The following is a 19025-nucleotide window of genomic DNA, read 5'->3' as shown; positions in this document are numbered from 1 at the left end:
CCCAAGTAGGGACCGTGAATAATACCTACAAGGATGGAAGAAAAAGGAAAGTAGAAACTATGGGTGCACCCATAGGTGTGCATGTATCTGTATTTCGGGGTGTAGACCTGTGCACATGTGTCTAGGCCAGAAGAAGGCACCAGTGTCTACCACTCTCAGTCTCATTCCTTCAAAGCGGGGTCTCTCACTCAAGCTCAAGCCTACATTTTCCAGTGAGGCTGTCCTCCTCCACACTAGGGTTACAGGCAGCACTGGACCATGTCCAGTTTGTACATGGGCACTAGGACTCTGAATTCCATGCTTGGACAGCATGTTCCTAAGCACTAAGGTATCTCTCCAGTCTCACAGAGCAGAAAGCTTAAAAGTTTAAGGTTGTGGAAGAGTTGGAAACCCAGGCTGAAGTAGCATATGTAAAATCTGTAATACCGTTATGTACCTAAAACAAACTAAACATCTTCTTAAGACATTAATTTTCTAATGAGAATATCCTCTAATTCCTTTAAAGATTTTCCTGGCAAAATAGATGGACACAGACTGTATAATATTAAGCAAGGTGATCCAATCTCAGGAAGAAAAAAAAACCCTGCATGTTCTCCCTCACATGTGGATCCTAGCCTATAATGTAAAACAAATGTACATGTGGGTACAAAATGTAGAAAGAAGAACAAGAAAGGGTAGTATCAGGTGATGAGGAAGAAAGGAATGCATGGTTGTGAAAAGATATAAAGCTATTAATTTTTCTAATTTTGAAATTGTTGTGGACTTTTTTGCTTGTTTTCTTATACAGTAGTTCACTGGAATGTATAGACATTGCGTCTGTGAAAGTGCTTGCTTGAGTGGCTGTTAAACTACCTGTGGGGTTTTTATTTCATTACAATAATGTAATTTTTATATTTTTAAAAAGGAAATAATGGGGCCGGGCGTTGGTGGCGCACGCCTTTAATCCCAGCACTCGGGAGGCAGAGCCAGGCGGATCTCTGTGAGTTCGAGGCCAGCCTGGGCTACCAAGTGAGCTCTAGGAAAGGTGCAAAGCTACACAGAGAAACCCTGTCTCGAAAACCCCCCCCCCAAAAAAAAGGAAATAATGAAGATCTTATACAAACTTTAACCAATTTTACCCACTGATGAAATCTTGTAAAACTATAATATCATAAGAAGGAGGAGGATGTTAAAATTACCAAGTTATAAGACATTTCTATCACCACATATAATTCTTTCATGTGTTTATTTACCACCTGTGTGCTGTAATCATTTGTCCATTTTAATACTGAAATGTTTTATTTTCTACTGTAAAGTGCTAAGAGATGTTCACACAGTCTTCATTACATTTTTTTGTCAGGTGTATGGATTATAAAAATTATTTTTCAAACCAGGTGTGGCAGCACATGCTTTTAATCCAGCACTCTGGGAGGCAGAGGTAGGTGGATCTCTGTGAGTTTCAGGCCAGCTAGAGCTACACAGTTGAGATCATGCCTAAAAAAAACAAAACAAAATAAAACAAACACACCACAGCTTTTATAAAGCTTTTAATTTTAATAGAGACAAAAAAAGTTTTGTTCTGTTTTCCTGGTCTCATACTAAAGCTCAGGACTCAAACGCTAAGTTTTTTCATGAATCTTTAGCATGAAAAGTGAAACTCAATGAAGCAATTCAAAAAGGAGAAATACACCCAGAGTGGTGGCTCATACCTGTAATCCCACCATTCAGGATAGTATAAGACAATCATGAGTTCAAGACTAGCCTAGACTAGTGAGGCAGAGGCAGTAAGATGGCTGGCTCAATGGGGGAGTGCTTGCCTTGAGGACTTGATTCAATCTCCAGAACCCACACAAAGGCAGAAGGAAATAACCAACTTTACAAAGTTGTCCATCATACACATACACAAGAAGTAAAGAATTTAAAACATAGAGAAAAATAAAACATTAAAAAAAACTACCAAAACAGAGAATCCAAGCCAGGCATGATTCAGTCCCAGCACTTAGACAACTGAAGCAGAAAGATCCTAAGTTCAGGGTTAGCCTGGGCTACAGATGAGTCTATCACAAAATAAATGAGTAAATTCACATCGATGGGACTAAAAATATATTTATCTAAGAGTATAAAAAAGAGTAAAATTAACTGTTTTCAGGGTAAAATATTTGGTATGCTAACATAACACACAAACAACAAAAAATAAAACAATTAGATATTTATGGAAACAACAACGTAACAGGAAAGGGAAAAATATTTAGTATCCTACAAGAACCATTAAGAGACATATAAAGAACAAGGCTGGGGGTGAGGGGATAAGGAGTGGTTCTGGTAGGAGCTGGAAGAAGAGTGGGAGTGAGTATTCAAATACACTTTATGCTGGGGCTGGAGAGATGGCTCAGCAGTTAAGAGCACTAGCTGCTCTCCCAGAGGACCCAGGTTCAATTCCCAGCACCCACATAGCAGGTAACAACTGTCTGTAACCTCAATTTCAGGGGACACGACACCCTCACAAGGACATACATACATGCAGGCAAAACACCAATGTTCATAAATAAAGAAAAGAAAATATTAAAAAATATACTTGTGCATGTATGAAATTCTCAAAGAATTAATTAAAATGGCATTTTTTAAAAAATAGAACTAGGTAATATGGGCTTAAAATCATTTTAACAAAAATGTTTATTTCCTCATAGAGGTTGAAAGATTAAGGAACAGGACCTGATCTTTTATGTACCTTTAAAAGTTGGGGAAAAAATTCCTCTTCAATGTCTTACACTGCAGTGCTTCCCTAATTCAGAGAGCTAGGGAACAAATTCTGTAGTTTTCCTTAATACTATGGCTCCAAACCCAAGAAAAATAAATGCTTAAAACAAAACTACAGTAGTCTTTCAAATCCACATAATATATTCTAAAAACATATTTTAAAAACTTATCAAGTAAAGCACTCTGATTGTTCAACCTCATTGTCAACGGCACGGACCCCCTCTGGTTCTGTGGGAGAAGTGTCTGGTGAGGGGTAAGCGAGGAGGGTGGACACTTGGAATGTGGGTAGCACACTGCGTGGACTGGGCCCAGGAGGAAGAAACAAACTGTGCTCCAGCACTCACTGGCCTTCCTGGTTGCAGAGCAGTGAGCAGTGTCTTGCTCTCCTACCACTGTGGTGCCTTTCTCTTCGGGATCGACTGCGTCTACTCAAACTGTGAGCCACAATCAACCCTTCCCTCCTGGTGTTATTTGTCAGCATTTTGTAACAACAGAAAAAAGTAACTAAAATGCCACCTCTTTGACTATCAAACCTGTGCTGGTCCACAAAGTAATCAATAACTTCTGTTATTCATAACCTGCCATTTCAAGTACCGGGTACTTCAAATAACTGAGACAACTGAACTGCTAACTTTTTCCCCTTGGCTTTTTGGGAGGTTGAATGAAGAATCTACCAGAAGATCTGAAGTTGTGCTTGATGAAACTTTAACAAAGATGTAATTCTCAATTGGATCAGGTCAACACAATGGCCATTTTCAACACGTCCATCTAGGTCAGTGAGATGGCTCAGTGAGTAAAGGTGTTTGCCACCAAGACTGACGATCTGCACATTCCTTAATTGCATTCTGTCTTTTTTCTTATAACGCTTCAGGGACTTACCAGTATGCTTCCTTCGTGGTGGTGCCATCGATGCCTGATGGAGAATAAGTTCTTGGAAAAATTTTCTTCGATCTTCTTCAATAGGCCTTTGAATATATAATACCTCTTCATACTGTATTCTAAAGATACATTTAACCTATACAGACACACATACACAAAGAAAGAGAATACAAAATTAAAAGCATACATATTAAATCAAATTACAATTCCTTCAATTTCTTAAAACACAGAACATTCATTCTGTTGGCAAAAGGTTTGACTTCATAAACTAAAACACACCAGAAAAATGTCCAGTTGTCCAAGTCATTAAAAAGTGATAGTATATATATAAAGATATCAGATAAAAGCAGACCCAATCATTGATTATAATAAATTGTTGGAAATAATCTCAGAGAGTTATTACATAGTACCAAAGAATAATTATTTAGAACCAGAAGCTGGAAGCATGTTAACAATAACTTTTTAATATCTTCATATATCTTCTAGCCTGGTCTACAGAGTGAGTTCCAGGACACCTACACAGAGACCTTGTCTTGAAAAACAAAAACAAACGAACAAACAAAGCCTTCATATTTCATTATATTTCTCACCCTCTGTTTTTTCCATACTAAGTCTATTTCATTGTATCCTCTGGAATCCTGGTTATGCTGTCAGTAAACTAGACTTTCAGACATTTCACAGACTATTCCATCATACCTTACATGAAAATTCAAAGTAAACCTACGTCAGTAGCTCTCATCTCAGCATTACTGTCTGCTGATTTCACCTCTCATCTCTCACCTCTACTCTATCAAGGTTTTCAATACACAGCTCTCCTTTCCAAGATACACTACTTAGATCCTTCTGCATCATCCACATTCATTACAACGACACTTAACACTGTCTTTGAGGGCTGGAGAGATGGCTCTGTGGTTAAGAGCACTGGCTGCCCTTCTAGAGGTCCTGAGTTCAATTCCCAGCAACCATATGGCGGCTCACAACCATCTGTAATGAGATCTGGCTCCCTCTTCTGGCCTGCAGGAAAACATGCAGGCAGAACACTGTATACATAATAAATTTAAAAAAAAAAACACTGTCTTTGATTTTTGTTTGTTTGTTTAGTTGGTTGGTTGGTTGTATGTCTAACTTCAACCTTTTAGACTCCTAGCTCCCTAATAAAACCTTTTCTTACTTTTTCAAGTATTTCTCCCATGTCCATGGTTTGCCTTCTAGTCTACCAAAAGTGCCCACTGATGTACAAAAGTTTTTAATTTTTGCAAGACCAAACTCATTTATAGTCAGTACTTATTTGTTTTTGCCTTCTTGGTGTCATATCCAAGCACTCACTGTCAAACATGGTGTCATGAAGTTTTCCACTTATGCTTACTTCTGAGAGCCTTAAAGGTTGTAGCTCTCATTTACTCCCCTCCTCATCCACTCCTCCTGTCTCCATTCAATAAATGAAATATGTTAATTAATTAAATGAGAAATTGGGCCCTGTGGGGGGGAAAAATCAACTGAAAATGGATTAAAAACCTAATTGTAAGACAAGAAATCTATAAATTCCTAGAAGAAAATGAGGAAACTCCTTGGTTTTGGCCTTATATCAAAACATCATGTTGTGCACCTTAAATAAACACAATCAAAATGAATTAGGAAAAGTTAGGAAAATGGCTCCGTTGGGAAAGTACTTGCTACTCTTGGTGGTTTGAACAAGAATGGTCCCCAAAGGCCTCCATAGGCTTATATATTGGAATGTCCAGTCCCCGCTGGTGAAACTGTTTGGGAAGGATTAGAAAATGTGTCCCTGGGTTATGCTTTGAGGTTTCAAAGCTCTCTTTGCCTTGTACTTGTGGGTCCAGAAGTGAGCACTCAGTTACTGCTCCAGTGCCATGCCTGCCTGCCTGCCTGCTGAAGCTATGACCCTCAAATACACTCTCCTACAAGTTAAAAAAAAAAAAAAAAAGTTGTGGCACTTATATAGATCTTTGACTTGTTTTGAGTTGATTTTGTATTTGGTGTTAGATAAGCATTCAGCTTCATTTTTTAGCATGTAGAATAGACTTAAAACCCTTGTCAAAAATTATTTGATGGAATTTTCTTAGTTTTTATTTACTTGTGTATAAGTGTGTGCATGTGCATGTGTGGGGGTGTAGCCATGCCTGTGGAAGTCAGAAGACAACTTCCAAGGGTCAGTTCTCTCCTTCCACCATTTGGATGGCCTGATCACAGGTTGTCAGTCTTGGCAGCAAGTGCCTTTACTCACTGAGCCAAATTGCCTACCCTGGATTTCCATATTATTAAGTTTTAAGAGTTTGTCATGCATTTTTAATGTCATTCATTAGATAAATGACCTATACAAAATCTTTTCAAACAGTTCGTGGCTTGCTTTTTCATTTTTAGTGGAACCTTTTCAGTAATAAAGTTAATATTTTCTTTTATATTCTACTACTGCGGCTTTTCAAAAAGGATATTGTTGTTGTTGTTGTTGTTGTTGTTGTTGTTGTTGTGAATATATGTGTGAGTGTAGGTTTGTGACAGAGGGTGTTGTAGCCACTGCAGCTGAAGTTATAACTGGCTGTGAGGCTACTGATGTGGGTGCTGGGAACTGCAGCCTGGTCCTTGGCAAGATTATAGGCATTCTTAGCTGATGAGCTATCTCTTCAGCCACATACTATAGCATTTTCATAGCATTTTAACTTTTTCAATGTCTCTCTTCCCTCCCAACTTTAATTCCTGTATGGTAGTGCTAATCTCTTTTTTTAAAATATTCTATTCATTCACTCAGCTGAGATTTACTGTGCTTGAAATACATGCCTGCACAGATGTCTATGCATGTTTATAGGTATGTAGCCAGAAACCACATTAGGTAGTTATAGTTACTCATTGTTAATAGACAAGACCTGCCTTAAATTTCAGATATATTTTTAAAAGAAAAACGCACAATAATATTTCACTCAAAGTTTAATCCTACTAATAAAAAGCTATAGGTCAAATCCCATCAACCAATCTCACAAAGAAAAAAGAGGATCATTAAAAAGGGACTAGTGGCCCTTCTGGCTCTCCCCGCAGCACCATGGCGGTCGGCAAGAACAAGTGCCTGACGAAAGGCGGCAAGAAGGGAGCCAAGAAGAAAGTGGTTGATCCATTTTCGAAGAAAGATTGGTATGATGTGAAAGCTCCGGCTATGTTCAATATTAGAAACATTGGAAAGACACTAGTCACGAGGACTCAAGGAACCAAAATCGCATCTGATGGCCTCAAGGGTCGTGTGTTTGAAGTGAGCCTTGCTGATCTACAGAATGACGAAGTTGCGTTTAGAAAATCCAAGCTAATTACCGAGGATGTTCAAGGCAAAAACTGTCTGACCAACTTCCATGGCATGGATCTTACCCGGGACAAAATGTGTTCCATGGTCAAAAAGTGGCAGACCATGATTGAAGCTCATGTGGATGTCAAGACAACTGATGGTTATTTGCTCGGTCTGTTCTGTGTTGGTTTCACTAAAAAACGCAATAACCAGATATGCAAGACCTCTTATGCACAGCACCAGCAGGTCCGCCAGATCCAGAAGAAGATGATGGAAATCATGACCCGAGAAATGACTTGAAGGAAGTGGTTAATAAATTGATTCCAGACAGCATTGGAAAAGACATAGAAAAGGCTTGCCAGTCCATTTAGCCTCTTCATGATATCTTCGTTAGAAAAGTAAAAATGCTGAAGAAACCCAAGTTTGAACTGGGAAAACTCATGGAGCTCCATGGTGAAGGTGGTAGTTCTGGAAAAGCTACTGGTGATGAGACAGGTGCTAAAGTTGAGCGAGTGGATGGATATGAACCACCAGTCCAAGAATCTGTTTGAAATCCAGATTTCTAATAGTGACAAATAAAAGTCTTATTTGTGATAAAAAAAAAAAAAAAGGGACTAGTGATCCAAGAGCTTGGCTTTCTTAGGAAGTCACATACACCCGGGGCTCTGTTTTAGGCATGAACTGTCTCAAACTTCACAGCAGTGAGGAAAATTATACCAAACAAGAATGATGGCTAATAATAAGCTGTAGATCTGGTATAAAAAGTGTGATGTTATTCTAATTAAGTTATTTAACAAGTCAACTATGTTTTTAACAATAAGGCAAATATCTGAGCACTTCTCACCTCTTCAGGCAGCTCGCTGTACATGGTTTCAGAGGTAGACAATAAAAACACAGGTGAGAAGGACGGTATATCCTGCAGCAGGGTCAGGAAAGTCGCTCTCACAGTCTCGCTGACAGCTTCCCACCAGTCACCAATATGAGGCATATAAACAATGCTAGGAACTGTTCTTCGGGCTTCTCGAAATATCTAAGGGAAGAACCAGAGCTTTAAAGCTCAAATTAAGTACTCTAAAGCCTACATAGCAACCCCTGGATAAATTAAATATGTCAATCATCCCCAAACTAAATGTCTTCAAGATAGGATGTGCAAGTCTATATGTGTAACCCCTATATATTCTTGTATCATCACAAAAAAAAGGTATTTTGCAATTTAACTACTCCTATTCAGTACATATTAATAGGATAAAGGCAGAAAATTGTTTTAGTTACCATGTACAAATAATAAGGAATACCACTATAAAAAAATAAGCATAGGGGTTGGGGATTTAGTTCAGTGGTAGAGCGTTTGCCTAGCAAGCGCAAAGCCCTGGGTTCGGTCCTCAGCTCTGGGGGGAAAATATATAAGCATAACATCTCCATTGCCCATACTAATTTAAGAGTTAGTGAATTTCAATAAAGAAGAAAAGGACAACATAGTTGAAGTACTTGGTTACAGTGCCTAAAATCATTCAACACATGAATACATATTTTGACCATGTTGCACTACCCTGGAGCTTAAACTTAATGAATATTCTGCTTATACACTTATTCATGTCTTTCTATTACTTTAGCCTCAATTCTTCACAGTCACAAAATATCCTTACTCCTCAAAGAAAATAAATAATAATAATAAACTGTGTGGTGGTGGTACACCCCTTTAATCCCAATACTCGAGAGGTAGGCAGGCAGATTTCTGTGAGTTCCAGGCCAGCCTGGTCTACAAAACAAGTTCCAGGACAGCCAAGGCTCTTACACAGAGTAACTCTGCCTTGAAAAGCCACAAAAATAAATAGATAAACAAGCAAACAAGCAAGCAAGCAAGGGCAGCCAAGTCTGTTACACAGAGAAACCCTGCCTTCAAACGCCACAAAAATAAATAATAAATAAGCAAGCAAGGAGCTCTGAGACATTTCCATTGTCACAAAATTCAAAATGGCATTTTCTTCAGTTGTTAAAAACCATACTTCCCATCACACTCCACAAACATATAGCAGTAAGAACCGGATTGCTAAGCCAGAACTACTCTCCTCTTTGTGTAAGTTAACAGCTGTTGAGCCCATCACTGAATTCTTGCAATGTTAATATACAATCTTGCCATTGTTTTTAACAAGTTTAGATACAAACATGAACATCTGACAACTTGAAAGTTTTATTTTCTAGTTATTCCCCTTATTTGAAATACATTGCAAGGAGCCTCTGCCATGTAAACGATAAATAAGGACCTAACAGAAATGATTAGGAGCAGATGTAGTAACGCATGCCTATAATTCCAACTTTGTAGGTGGCTGAGAAAAAGGACCACATGTTCCAAGACAGATGGGACTACATATCAAGTTTGAAGCCAGCCTGGGCCCCCTCTCTCTCTCTCTCTCTCTCTCTCTCTCTCTCTCTCTCTCTCTCTCTCTCTCTCTCTCTCTCACTCACACACACACACACAAATAAATATACAAACAAAAATTATGAGAAATATGGAATAAAAAGAATTATTTTTATTTCATGAGCATGCTTCCCAATTACATGATATTTTATACATACATTAAACCTTTTGAATAATATAAAATGTGCTGCCAACTCAGTAAGTAACCAGATGAAAGAGGCTCAAATAGACTCTCCCCCAAGTTTGAAGAAACATGTGTTCCTTATTACGTGTTCTTCCTTTGCTTGATATTTGCATATCCACCAATCCAGAGCAGCTGAAGAACACAGTTCTCCTTCAGGACTCACAAATTCTAACTTTTACATAAAGCACTCTTATCCTAAATCTTGAAAATCCATGTTTTCCCCTCCTCAAAGTTCTTACAGAAAATTCATAACAGAATTTTTTTTGACAATGAACAATTGTCAAGAGAAAGGAAACACACAGGAGTGCAAAGGCAGCTGAGACATCCATTAAAAAAACATTGCAGTGGCGGTGGCACCAGACATTAATCCCAGCACTCGGGAGGCAGAGGTGGGCGGGTCTCTGTGAGTTGGAGGCCAGCCTGGGCTACAGATCGAGATCCAGGACAGCCAGGGCTGTTACACAGAGAAACCCTGTCTTGAGGAAAAAGAAAAAATGGCTGCATGTTGCCAAGATTAGGCATGGTTGAGGAAGACAGTAACTAGTTCTGACTGGTAAAATGAGGGGAGAGAAAGGTGACCAAAGGAAAAAGACTAGCAAACAAGAGCTCACTCCCAAACTTCACAAATGGACCACTAAATTTAGTCATGCACCTCACCACATGCCCAGTGTGTAAGAGAAAACAAAGCATGCCCGTACAAAGACAATTTTTGCCTGTCATTCTAGTGCTTCTGTTTGACTGTCCGGGAATTCACGTTGAAACTATTCAGCTGTTATCAAGCATCAGAGTGAATGGGCCCTGCACATCCTAACCAGAAGGCTGGGATAATGGGAACTTCATAAGGGCAGAGGTTGAACAATGCAGTGTAACAAGGGCTCTGGCTGCCTGGCAACTGTAAACTACACACAGACATCACCATTCTCAGAGACAGATTTGATTTCGATTTCTTTTCTTTTTAATCAAATCCTCTTCAAACTTTACAATTTGAACATAACATTGTGTTATTTCCAGTGCCATTAGGAAAATATCCTTTACCTTATAGAATTTTAAAAATTTTATTACAAAGCCCAAGCAGATAAGTCTAACACAAATATAGAAAAAATCCAAAAGGCTTCACCTTTCTAATCCATGAGTATAAAGATATGATTGCAGAATTAATCTAACCACAGAAGACTACATGAGATAAACAACATCTACAGATTATTTCCATGTTTCTTCTAAGCCTTTAGTTAGGAATCATGTTTACTTTCTAGAAAAATTAAAAAACACTATTAAAGTATTTTTCCTTTTAATTCCTCAGTTTGTATCTCACAATATTACAGTATGCTTTCATATTTTTAAATATAAAACTAACTTGTTCTAATTTCCCAATTTTTTTAAAAGATTTATTTATTTATTTCAAGTATATGAGAGCTCTATTGACTTTATTCCAGAAGAGGGCATCAGATCCCACCACAGATGGTTGAGCCACCATGTGGTTGCTGGGAATTGAACTCAGGACCTCTGGAAGAGCAGCCAGTGAGTGCTCTTAACCTCTGAGCCATCTCTCCAGCCCAAATTTCCCAGTGTTTTATATAACTATATAACTATAAAGAGAGCTGAAAATATAGCTTAGTGGTGAAGTGCTTGTGCAGTATGTAGAAGAGCCTAAGTTCAACTCAGAGCACTTAAAACATAAATAAAAACAAATCTGAAACTAGCATTTTAAAATCCTTAGAGTATAAACACCAGAGAAAAGAAATGCAGTCTTATTGTGAATTGAGAAGTGTTGGTTTGGGAGTAATGAAAAAGCAGTCCTCCAATAGTTTACCCATGATCATGAGACTGACCGTGTTTTGGTGTCGGGGATGCAGCAGGGTCCTGGGGATGGAACCCAGGGCTTTGCACACAATAGCCAAGTATCACTGAGCTACATCCCCTGATGGCAACTTTTAGAGTTGTGGACAAAAAATAGTCTTTGTGGAATCGAATACCTGTTGATTCAGAGTAGAAAAATAGAGCCTAGTTTTAATGAAGCGGCAACTAGCTGGGAACAACTGATGCCATTTGAGAACTAGAAAAATACTCACCTATAAGGTGTCTTGGATTGGTGGATGTGCAAGGTGTAGTAGAAAACAGAAAAACTGTTATAGAGAAAAAAAGACAGTAGGCCAAATTACTGAACCAACCGTTTCAAAATACCTCTGACATGACCAGCACTCTTGCACAAGTAAAGTGAACAGACACCAATGTCTGCTCACACTTCACTTCCACTTCCTGTGGCCTCCTTCTTGACCCAGATATTACAGCCTCTTAACTAGGTTTGCTTTTCCTTAAGGTTTTTTTAAAAATCACAAATAATGTTATGTTAAATATCAAAGGCAAAACTGGAGCTAATGTGCCCATTCAAGGGAGCACTGCTGATATTAACTGTACTTATATTTATAAGAGTTCTAATTATCTGAAAAGCTAAACTGAGAAGACAGTACTTGGAATACTGCTCAGTGGCCCAGCATTTGACTCCACAAACCACAAGCACACAGGCTCCATGTGTGAAAGGTTTGTCAGCTCTGGGGAATCAGACCCAGAGTCTTGCACAAGTTGCTTAGTGTTCTACCAATGAGCTATAGTCCCAGCCCTGTGCATTCTTTTAGTGAAGAATTTATAGCCTCATTACAAAATGGTTATTTTGTTTAAAAATTGAAATCCAGATGAAAGAAAAATCAAACACAAATGTGAATAAAGCAGAAAGCTCAAAGCCAGTTAGGCTCTGTCTTGACTAAAGGAAAGAAGTGAATAGCTTTATGTCACCAAGAAACTTCCAGAATGTCACAGTTACTTAATTTTACAAGTGTACTAAATTTAAGAAACACAGCTAAAGTAAATTTTGGGGAGCCAAAACTAAATTTTTACAAAAATGTTAAAGCACTAATGAGTTGAATTCCTTGTATCTTGGTATCACAAGATATTATATATTACTGATGATTTATTCTATTAATATCATTTTACTACATGCATAGTCTATTCACCTAAAATCTACTGAGCATCTTCTGTGAAAACAAGATACTGTCTGACCTCTGAAGATTAAGGATTTAAGAGGAAAGGGCACCAAATTTTTCTACATAGGTACAAAACCAGCCAGGAATGAAGCATACCTATGCTGGTTTCTCAACTGTGGCAATACTATAAAACAACCTCTATGAAAGTCAAATTATCCTTAAAGACTTCAAGAATTGAGCAACAGTTACACATTCTCAAGCAAGATAATTTAATTTTCTTACAAACTCAAGGAGAGTGTATACCACAGAAAAACCCAGACACTCATGTGAACGAACACAAAACACCAAAGAGTGTGTGCTTCAGCAGTACATACATTAAACTGGAACAATAGAGAAGATTAGCATGGCCCCAGAACAAAGATGACACTCAAATCTGTGAAGTGTTCTGTATTTTCTGAGAGAGAGAAGACAGGAATAGAGAAAGACAGAACATGAAGTTGGGTGGGTAGGAAAATAGGGAAGCTCTGTGAAGAGCTGGAGGGAGGGGAATGAACATGATCATTGTATGAAAAAATTTTAAGTAACTAAAAGGGGGCGATGTAGTGAAGTAAACAGTAATCCTGTAAAACTACCACCAAGTCCAAAAGGGCTTTCCCTGAGAACTTGTGGATACATTTTCTTTCTGGGAATGGAAAAATACTAAAACTTTCACTAAAAGTAAAGATTTAACTCACCATTTCAAATTATTCCTAACACTATACAATACCTAAATTCCAAGCTCTTGATAAACCACATATAGGGGCTGGAGAGTTGCCTCAGTCATTATGAGTACATGTTGATCTTCCTAAGTTCAATTCCCAGCACCCACATCAGGCAGCTTACAAGAGCCTGAAACCCCCACTCCAGGAGAATCTGATACCTCTGACCTCTAATGCACTTGCATTCATGTGTACATATACCCACTCACATACAGATAAATAAAATAATAATCTTTTAAAAAGATAAACCACATATAGATTAATTCTAAATATAATATTTGTCAATAATGAAAACAATACAGGAGAAAGAAATTCACCTTTGAGAATGAAAGATAAGTGTAATCACAGTTATTGTTGATTTTTGTTCTGTTTTCTGTCTCTTGTGAGTTTTGGGAGAGATTAAGAGAGAAAGGTAATTCAGGCTGGTCTTTGGACTCATTATGTAGCCAAGTGCTGAGAGTGCAGACATGCACTACCACACCAACATTTTTTTTTAAACAAGTCTCTTACTATAGATTACTAACACCTCAGGGCATATTGTAGGGCTCAATAACTGTGTGAACTTAAGTAGCAACCATGAACGTTCCAAGGGTTCTCATTCACCTTGGAGTACTATGACATGCTCAGTAAAGTAAGAGCAGTACATGGACACACACAAAACCCTATTATGCCTACTAGTGACCAGAGACTCTTCAAAGTACTGTATCTGAAAATGTGATCTTTGTAAGGCCTAGAACAATAACACAGCGGGGGGGGGGGGGGGGGGGCATGTTTAAAAAACAAGTTTCTGAAACCTTTTCCAAATTTGATGAAATAGGACGCCTGGGTCTACAGTCAAAGAATCAGAAATTTCAGTAAATGCCACCAAATAATTCTACAACACACTAATTCTCAAACAGTGAGAGAAATTCCTCAGTAGGCATTAACTCCTCTAATATATTTCACTCCTATTATCAACTGAGAGTCCAGGTATGCTGTGGGACGTCTTTCTTTATGCTATGAATATGTTTTATTACCATTGGTTATTAAAGAAGCTGCTTTGGCCTATAGCAAGGCAGGATATAGTCAGGCAGGAAATCCAAACAGAAATACAGGGAGAAGAGGGCTAAGTTGGGGAGAGGCCAGCAAGCCAACCAAGAGGCAAGATGTGAAAGTAATGGCAAACCTCTGGCTGCTATGGGATGTCTTTCTGTATGCTGTGAATGTGTTGCTCTGACTGGTTGATAAATAAAGCTGCCATGGCCTATAGGAAGGCAGCTTAGAGGCAGGTGGGAAATCCAGAAGAGAGACAGAAGAAGAAAGGCAGAAAGAAGGGAGGGCACACCATCCAGTTCAGGGAGCAGCATGTAATGGCACACAGGTAAAACCACGGAACACGTAGCAACATATAGATTAATAAAAATGGGCTGAGTTTAGTTTTAAGAGCTAGCTAGTGAGAAGCTTGAGCCATAGGCCATGGCCATATGGTTTGAAAGTAATATAAGCCTCTGTGCATTTATTTTTGGGTCTGAGTGGCTGTGGGACCAGGCGGAACACAGGAAAACTTCCAGCTACAACTGGCCACATGGTGATACAATAGATAGAAATGGATTAATTTAAGATGTAAGAGCTAGCTAGTAATAAGCCTGAGTCATAGGCCAAATAGTTTGTAATTAATATGAAGTCTCTGAGTGATTATCTTATAAGCTGCTACGTGACTGGGCAGAACAGAGAAAAGGCTCAGATTATGCCGTCAATCAGGTGGGTAAAGGAAGTTTTGCTGTACATTTTGCATGTGTATGTTTTAAAGAACAGTTAACACTATCCAACCAGCATAGAGAACACCACAAGAGCTCTTCTCCCTTTCATCTTATCATGCATAAAAACACACCATTTTAAAGGTTATTTAAGACTTATTCCCTCTTTTCATGTTCATACTACATTATTAAATACCCAACTAACTTTGTATTAATTATGTTAGAGGGTACCAGTGGGTAAGCAAAACCAGATGACAAATTCAATCCCAAGAACCCATGTTAGAAGGAAAGAACCACCTTCCAAAAGTTCTCTGGCCTCCACATATATATGGTACATATGTGTGCACATGCATATATACAAGTAAGTAAATAAATGTGAAAAATCACACACATTAGAAAAACACATGCCAAGAGTAACTTGCCACAGACTGACCCTTCAGTTACACATTTCCTTAGAGTTGATACTCAGGACAGAGTCCTGGTCCCAAAGTCACCAGGAGAGAGACAGAAAAGAAGGAAGGGGTACAGAAAAGAAGAACTTTTGTTTGTTTGTTTGTTTGTTTGTTTGTTTTCGAGACAGGGTTTCTATGTAGCTTTGCGCCTTTTCTGGAGCTCACTTGGTAGCCCAGGCTGGCCTCGAACTCACAGAGATCCGCCTGGCTCTGCCTCCCGAGTGCTGGGATTAAAGGCGTGTGCCACCAATGCCCATCGAGAAGAACTTTTTAAATGAACCTGGAACTACACCCTCTACCCTAGGATGTTTTCATATCTACTTACAACCAGATTTGCTGACCTTTATGAGTTACTTAAAAAAATAGTTTTACTAAATAACAATCTCTTTTTGGAGAACCTGTTGAAAAAACTACTACATTTATAAATTTTAAAAATCCTAGTCAGGTGGTAGTGGCGCACGCCTTTAATCCCAGAACTCGGGAGGCAGAGGCAAGCGGATCTCTGTGAGTTTGAAGCCAGCGTGGTCTCCAAAGCGAGTTCCAGGAAAGGCGCAAAGACACACAGAGAAACCCTGTCTCGAAAAAACCAAAAAAAAAATAAATAAATAAATAAAAACTTGCCAGGCAGTGGTGGTATACACCTTTAATCCTAGCACTCAGGAGGCAGAGGCAGGTGGATCTCTGTGAGTTCAAGGCCAGCCTGGTCTACAGAGTGAGTTTAGGACAGACAGGGCAATACCAAAAAAAAGTCTGTCTCAACAACACCCTTGCCAGAAGAGGAGAGGGGGGAGGGGAGGGGAGGGGAGGGGAAGGGAGGGGAGGGGAGGGGAGGGGAGAGGAGAGGAGAGGAAAGGAAAGGAGAGGAGGGGAAATCCCAATGTGCACTGAAGACACAAACAAACTGTGCATAACTGGTGTCTGGCAGTGCTCAGCAAGTCTTGGTCTGGGCTGTCCCACGGCACAGCTCCAGGCAAGGCCTTATCCAAGCATGAGCTTCATAGCCAAACGAGGAAACCAAAGACCTCTATAATTTTTCTCCTACTGAATGATACCTCTCTCCTCCACTTTCCTCATCAACAATGCCAAACAAAACGAGAACAACGAGTATGAGGTTAGAATTCCTATTCAGCCAAGTCTGACTTTTCTTAACCAAGCCTAGACTCCTGGGCTTCTAAAGCTACAGTTCACTACAAGCCGGCCTGAGTACCCCTTATTCATGCTTTACTACACTAACCCTGTAACCTGAGTCTCAATACACAGACAGCAGACGCCCCAGACAACTGCAGAACAGACTCTCTCATTTGAAAATGGCCTCCTTTTAATGTGACTTTTTTTAAGTGTCATACACTTAAGCTCCAGCTGCGCTGGACCTTGTGGAATCCTCTTACTCAGCCCTCCAGATTGCTGGAATTACAGGTGTTAGCCAACCCAACCCACCCAATTAGTCTTGTTTCTGGTTTCCTTATTTAAAGAAGCGGAATTTGGAGAGGGCTGGGAAAGACAGCTTACTGGGTAAAGTTTTTACCACCAAGCATGAAGACCTGACCTTGACCCCCACCGCTAACATCTAAAGGCACACATGGCAGCATGCACTTGTAGTTCCAGTGCGGGGGAGGTGGAAACAGAGGATACCTGAAGCTTTCTGACCAGCCAATTTGGCCTGATCAGCCAGTCCCAGGTTCCACGCACACGCACACGCGCACACACACACGCACACACGCACGCACCCTTCCTTTACTTTCCCATATCAACCTGTGTAAAGCAACCTCATCTTTGCTGATGGCCTCATAGTATATCATAAGCTATACAGACTTGTTTTACAAGCCCTCCATTAAAGGACTTTCAGTTTGTTTTATGAATTATTTGGTTTGTCAATATGCACAAAGCCATGATACATATCCTATGCATCTGACAATGAATACTTGTAGCTAATATATCTTTAGGGGAAAATTCATAAATATATAATGCATAATTCTGGCTCAAAGGTATATGTACTTTAAATTTTATAAGTAAAAAAAATGCTAACAATACTCTGAAATAGTTAAATATATTTACATTTAACTAAATACAAATATCCAACATCTCCAGTTTTTCCATAATTAAGTTGTTTTTACTAACTTTAAACAAATCTTATGACTTTCATTTATATATAAGGGTAAAAATCTTTTTTAACTTGTTATTTTTTTTCTCCTTATAAATACAAAGTATTTTTTTTTTTCTTTTTTCTTTTTGGCTGAGGTGAAGAGGATATTAAGATAGGTACTCACAATATAGTCTGGACTCATCTTGAATCAATCTTGATATCCCTGCCTCAGCCTTCAGAATGCTGAAAAATTCAGGTGTGCACCACTATATCTTCCTATGTTTTGCAAATTTTTGTTAGACTTTTATTCTTTCTCTTTTTAAATTTAATTACTATTTATATTTAATAAACTTGTTCTTCATATCTATATGACAAATATATTTTTCATCAGGCTACATATGTTAATTTTATTTAAAGAATATATTTGCTATGTGAAATTTAAATTTTTCTGTAGTCAAGTTCATTTGGGTTCTAGTTTTTTGTACATTATTTAGAAACTAATTTCTTAGGCAAATGATGATAAGTATGTGGATCTTGTAAGTTCTCCTAGTGCTTTTGCAGTTCCAAGGCTGATCTAGAATTTGTTTGCATTTACATATACAAACAAGTAGGAAATGCAATTATTTTGTCTTTCTATTGTTCCTGTTAAGGACAGTCAGTTTTCCATGACCATTTACTAAATAACCCTTTTCTTCCATATTACTAGTATGAACTGTATTTGTAGTGGCCATCATCATTATATACTATATCTACAGAGGTCAGGTTATGGATGTTTTTGGTCCTATTACTTTGTCTATTCCTGAGAAGTAAAAATTTCTTATTAATGTCATCCTAGTATACCTATAAAAATCTAGCAAAGCTCCTTTATTGCACTCTTTTCTCTAGAATTCACCTTGTGACTCTCGTGTTTATTATCTAGAACAGAAATCTTTTTAGGTTGCTCCCTCTAGATTATAGTGGGATTATAAATGGGATTACACTTAAAATTTAGGTATAATTCATTTGAAAAGAATTCACAACATTCTCATTTTGGTATTAGCAGTAATGTAACTATTAACCACAATTATGGTTAATGTGTTGAGAGCACTGTATACCAAGCCTGTGTAATGTATTTATTTTAATACAATCTTATGCTAAGTATCATTATCTTCATTTCATATGTAAGGAAATTAAGATTCCATTGGGTTAAGCAACTTGTTCTAGGTCACAACAATGAAGCTGTGTAGCTGAGGTTCTAGTCCATTTAATCTGATTTGGTCTACACCTGAAGGGAAGTATGATAAAATAATTTAAAACAAGGTGGTTATTTGTTTCTTTTATTCAACTGTCTCTTTTAACTGAATTTTATTTTTTTTAGGCCTTGCATATTACCTCATTCAGTTAATTCCTAGGTAAACTTAGTTGCCGTTTTAAATGATCCTCTCTATCCAGTCTATTTCTAACTTACTGTGATTAATATAAAAGAAAGCTACCAACTTTAGACCATTAAGTTTGTAAAAGCCTACCTTATA

The 19025-nt window shown here is 38.3% G+C and overlaps 1 protein-coding gene and 2 pseudogenes across 5 annotated transcripts in view; 2 read left to right on the top strand and 1 right to left on the bottom strand.

Annotated features, from left to right (window-relative positions):
• The window catches only part of Atad2b (ATPase family AAA domain containing 2B), a 140035-nt gene that overhangs the window by 34379 nt on the left and 86631 nt on the right, over window positions 1-19025 (bottom strand). For all 5 annotated transcript variants that reach the window (XM_076559637.1, XM_015999997.3, XM_006981432.4 and 2 more), the window contains 2 exons: window positions 7749-7934; window positions 3616-3751 (listed from right to left, as the gene is read on the bottom strand). In XM_076559637.1, coding sequence (XP_076415752.1) covers window positions 3616-3751; window positions 7749-7934 — 322 coding nt within the window. The remainder of the gene's footprint in view (window positions 1-3615; window positions 3752-7748; window positions 7935-19025) is intronic.
• LOC102907041 (small ribosomal subunit protein eS1 pseudogene) lies at window positions 6650-7514 on the top strand (annotated as a pseudogene).
• On the top strand, window positions 12841-12940 carry LOC121825229 (U6 spliceosomal RNA; annotated as a pseudogene).

Source organism: Peromyscus maniculatus, chromosome 22 (genome assembly GCF_049852395.1).
Source record: "Peromyscus maniculatus bairdii isolate BWxNUB_F1_BW_parent chromosome 22, HU_Pman_BW_mat_3.1, whole genome shotgun sequence".
In the NCBI taxonomy this organism is placed as follows: Eukaryota; Metazoa; Chordata; class Mammalia; order Rodentia; family Cricetidae; genus Peromyscus; species Peromyscus maniculatus.
This window is presented reverse-complemented; position numbering and strand designations above follow the sequence as displayed.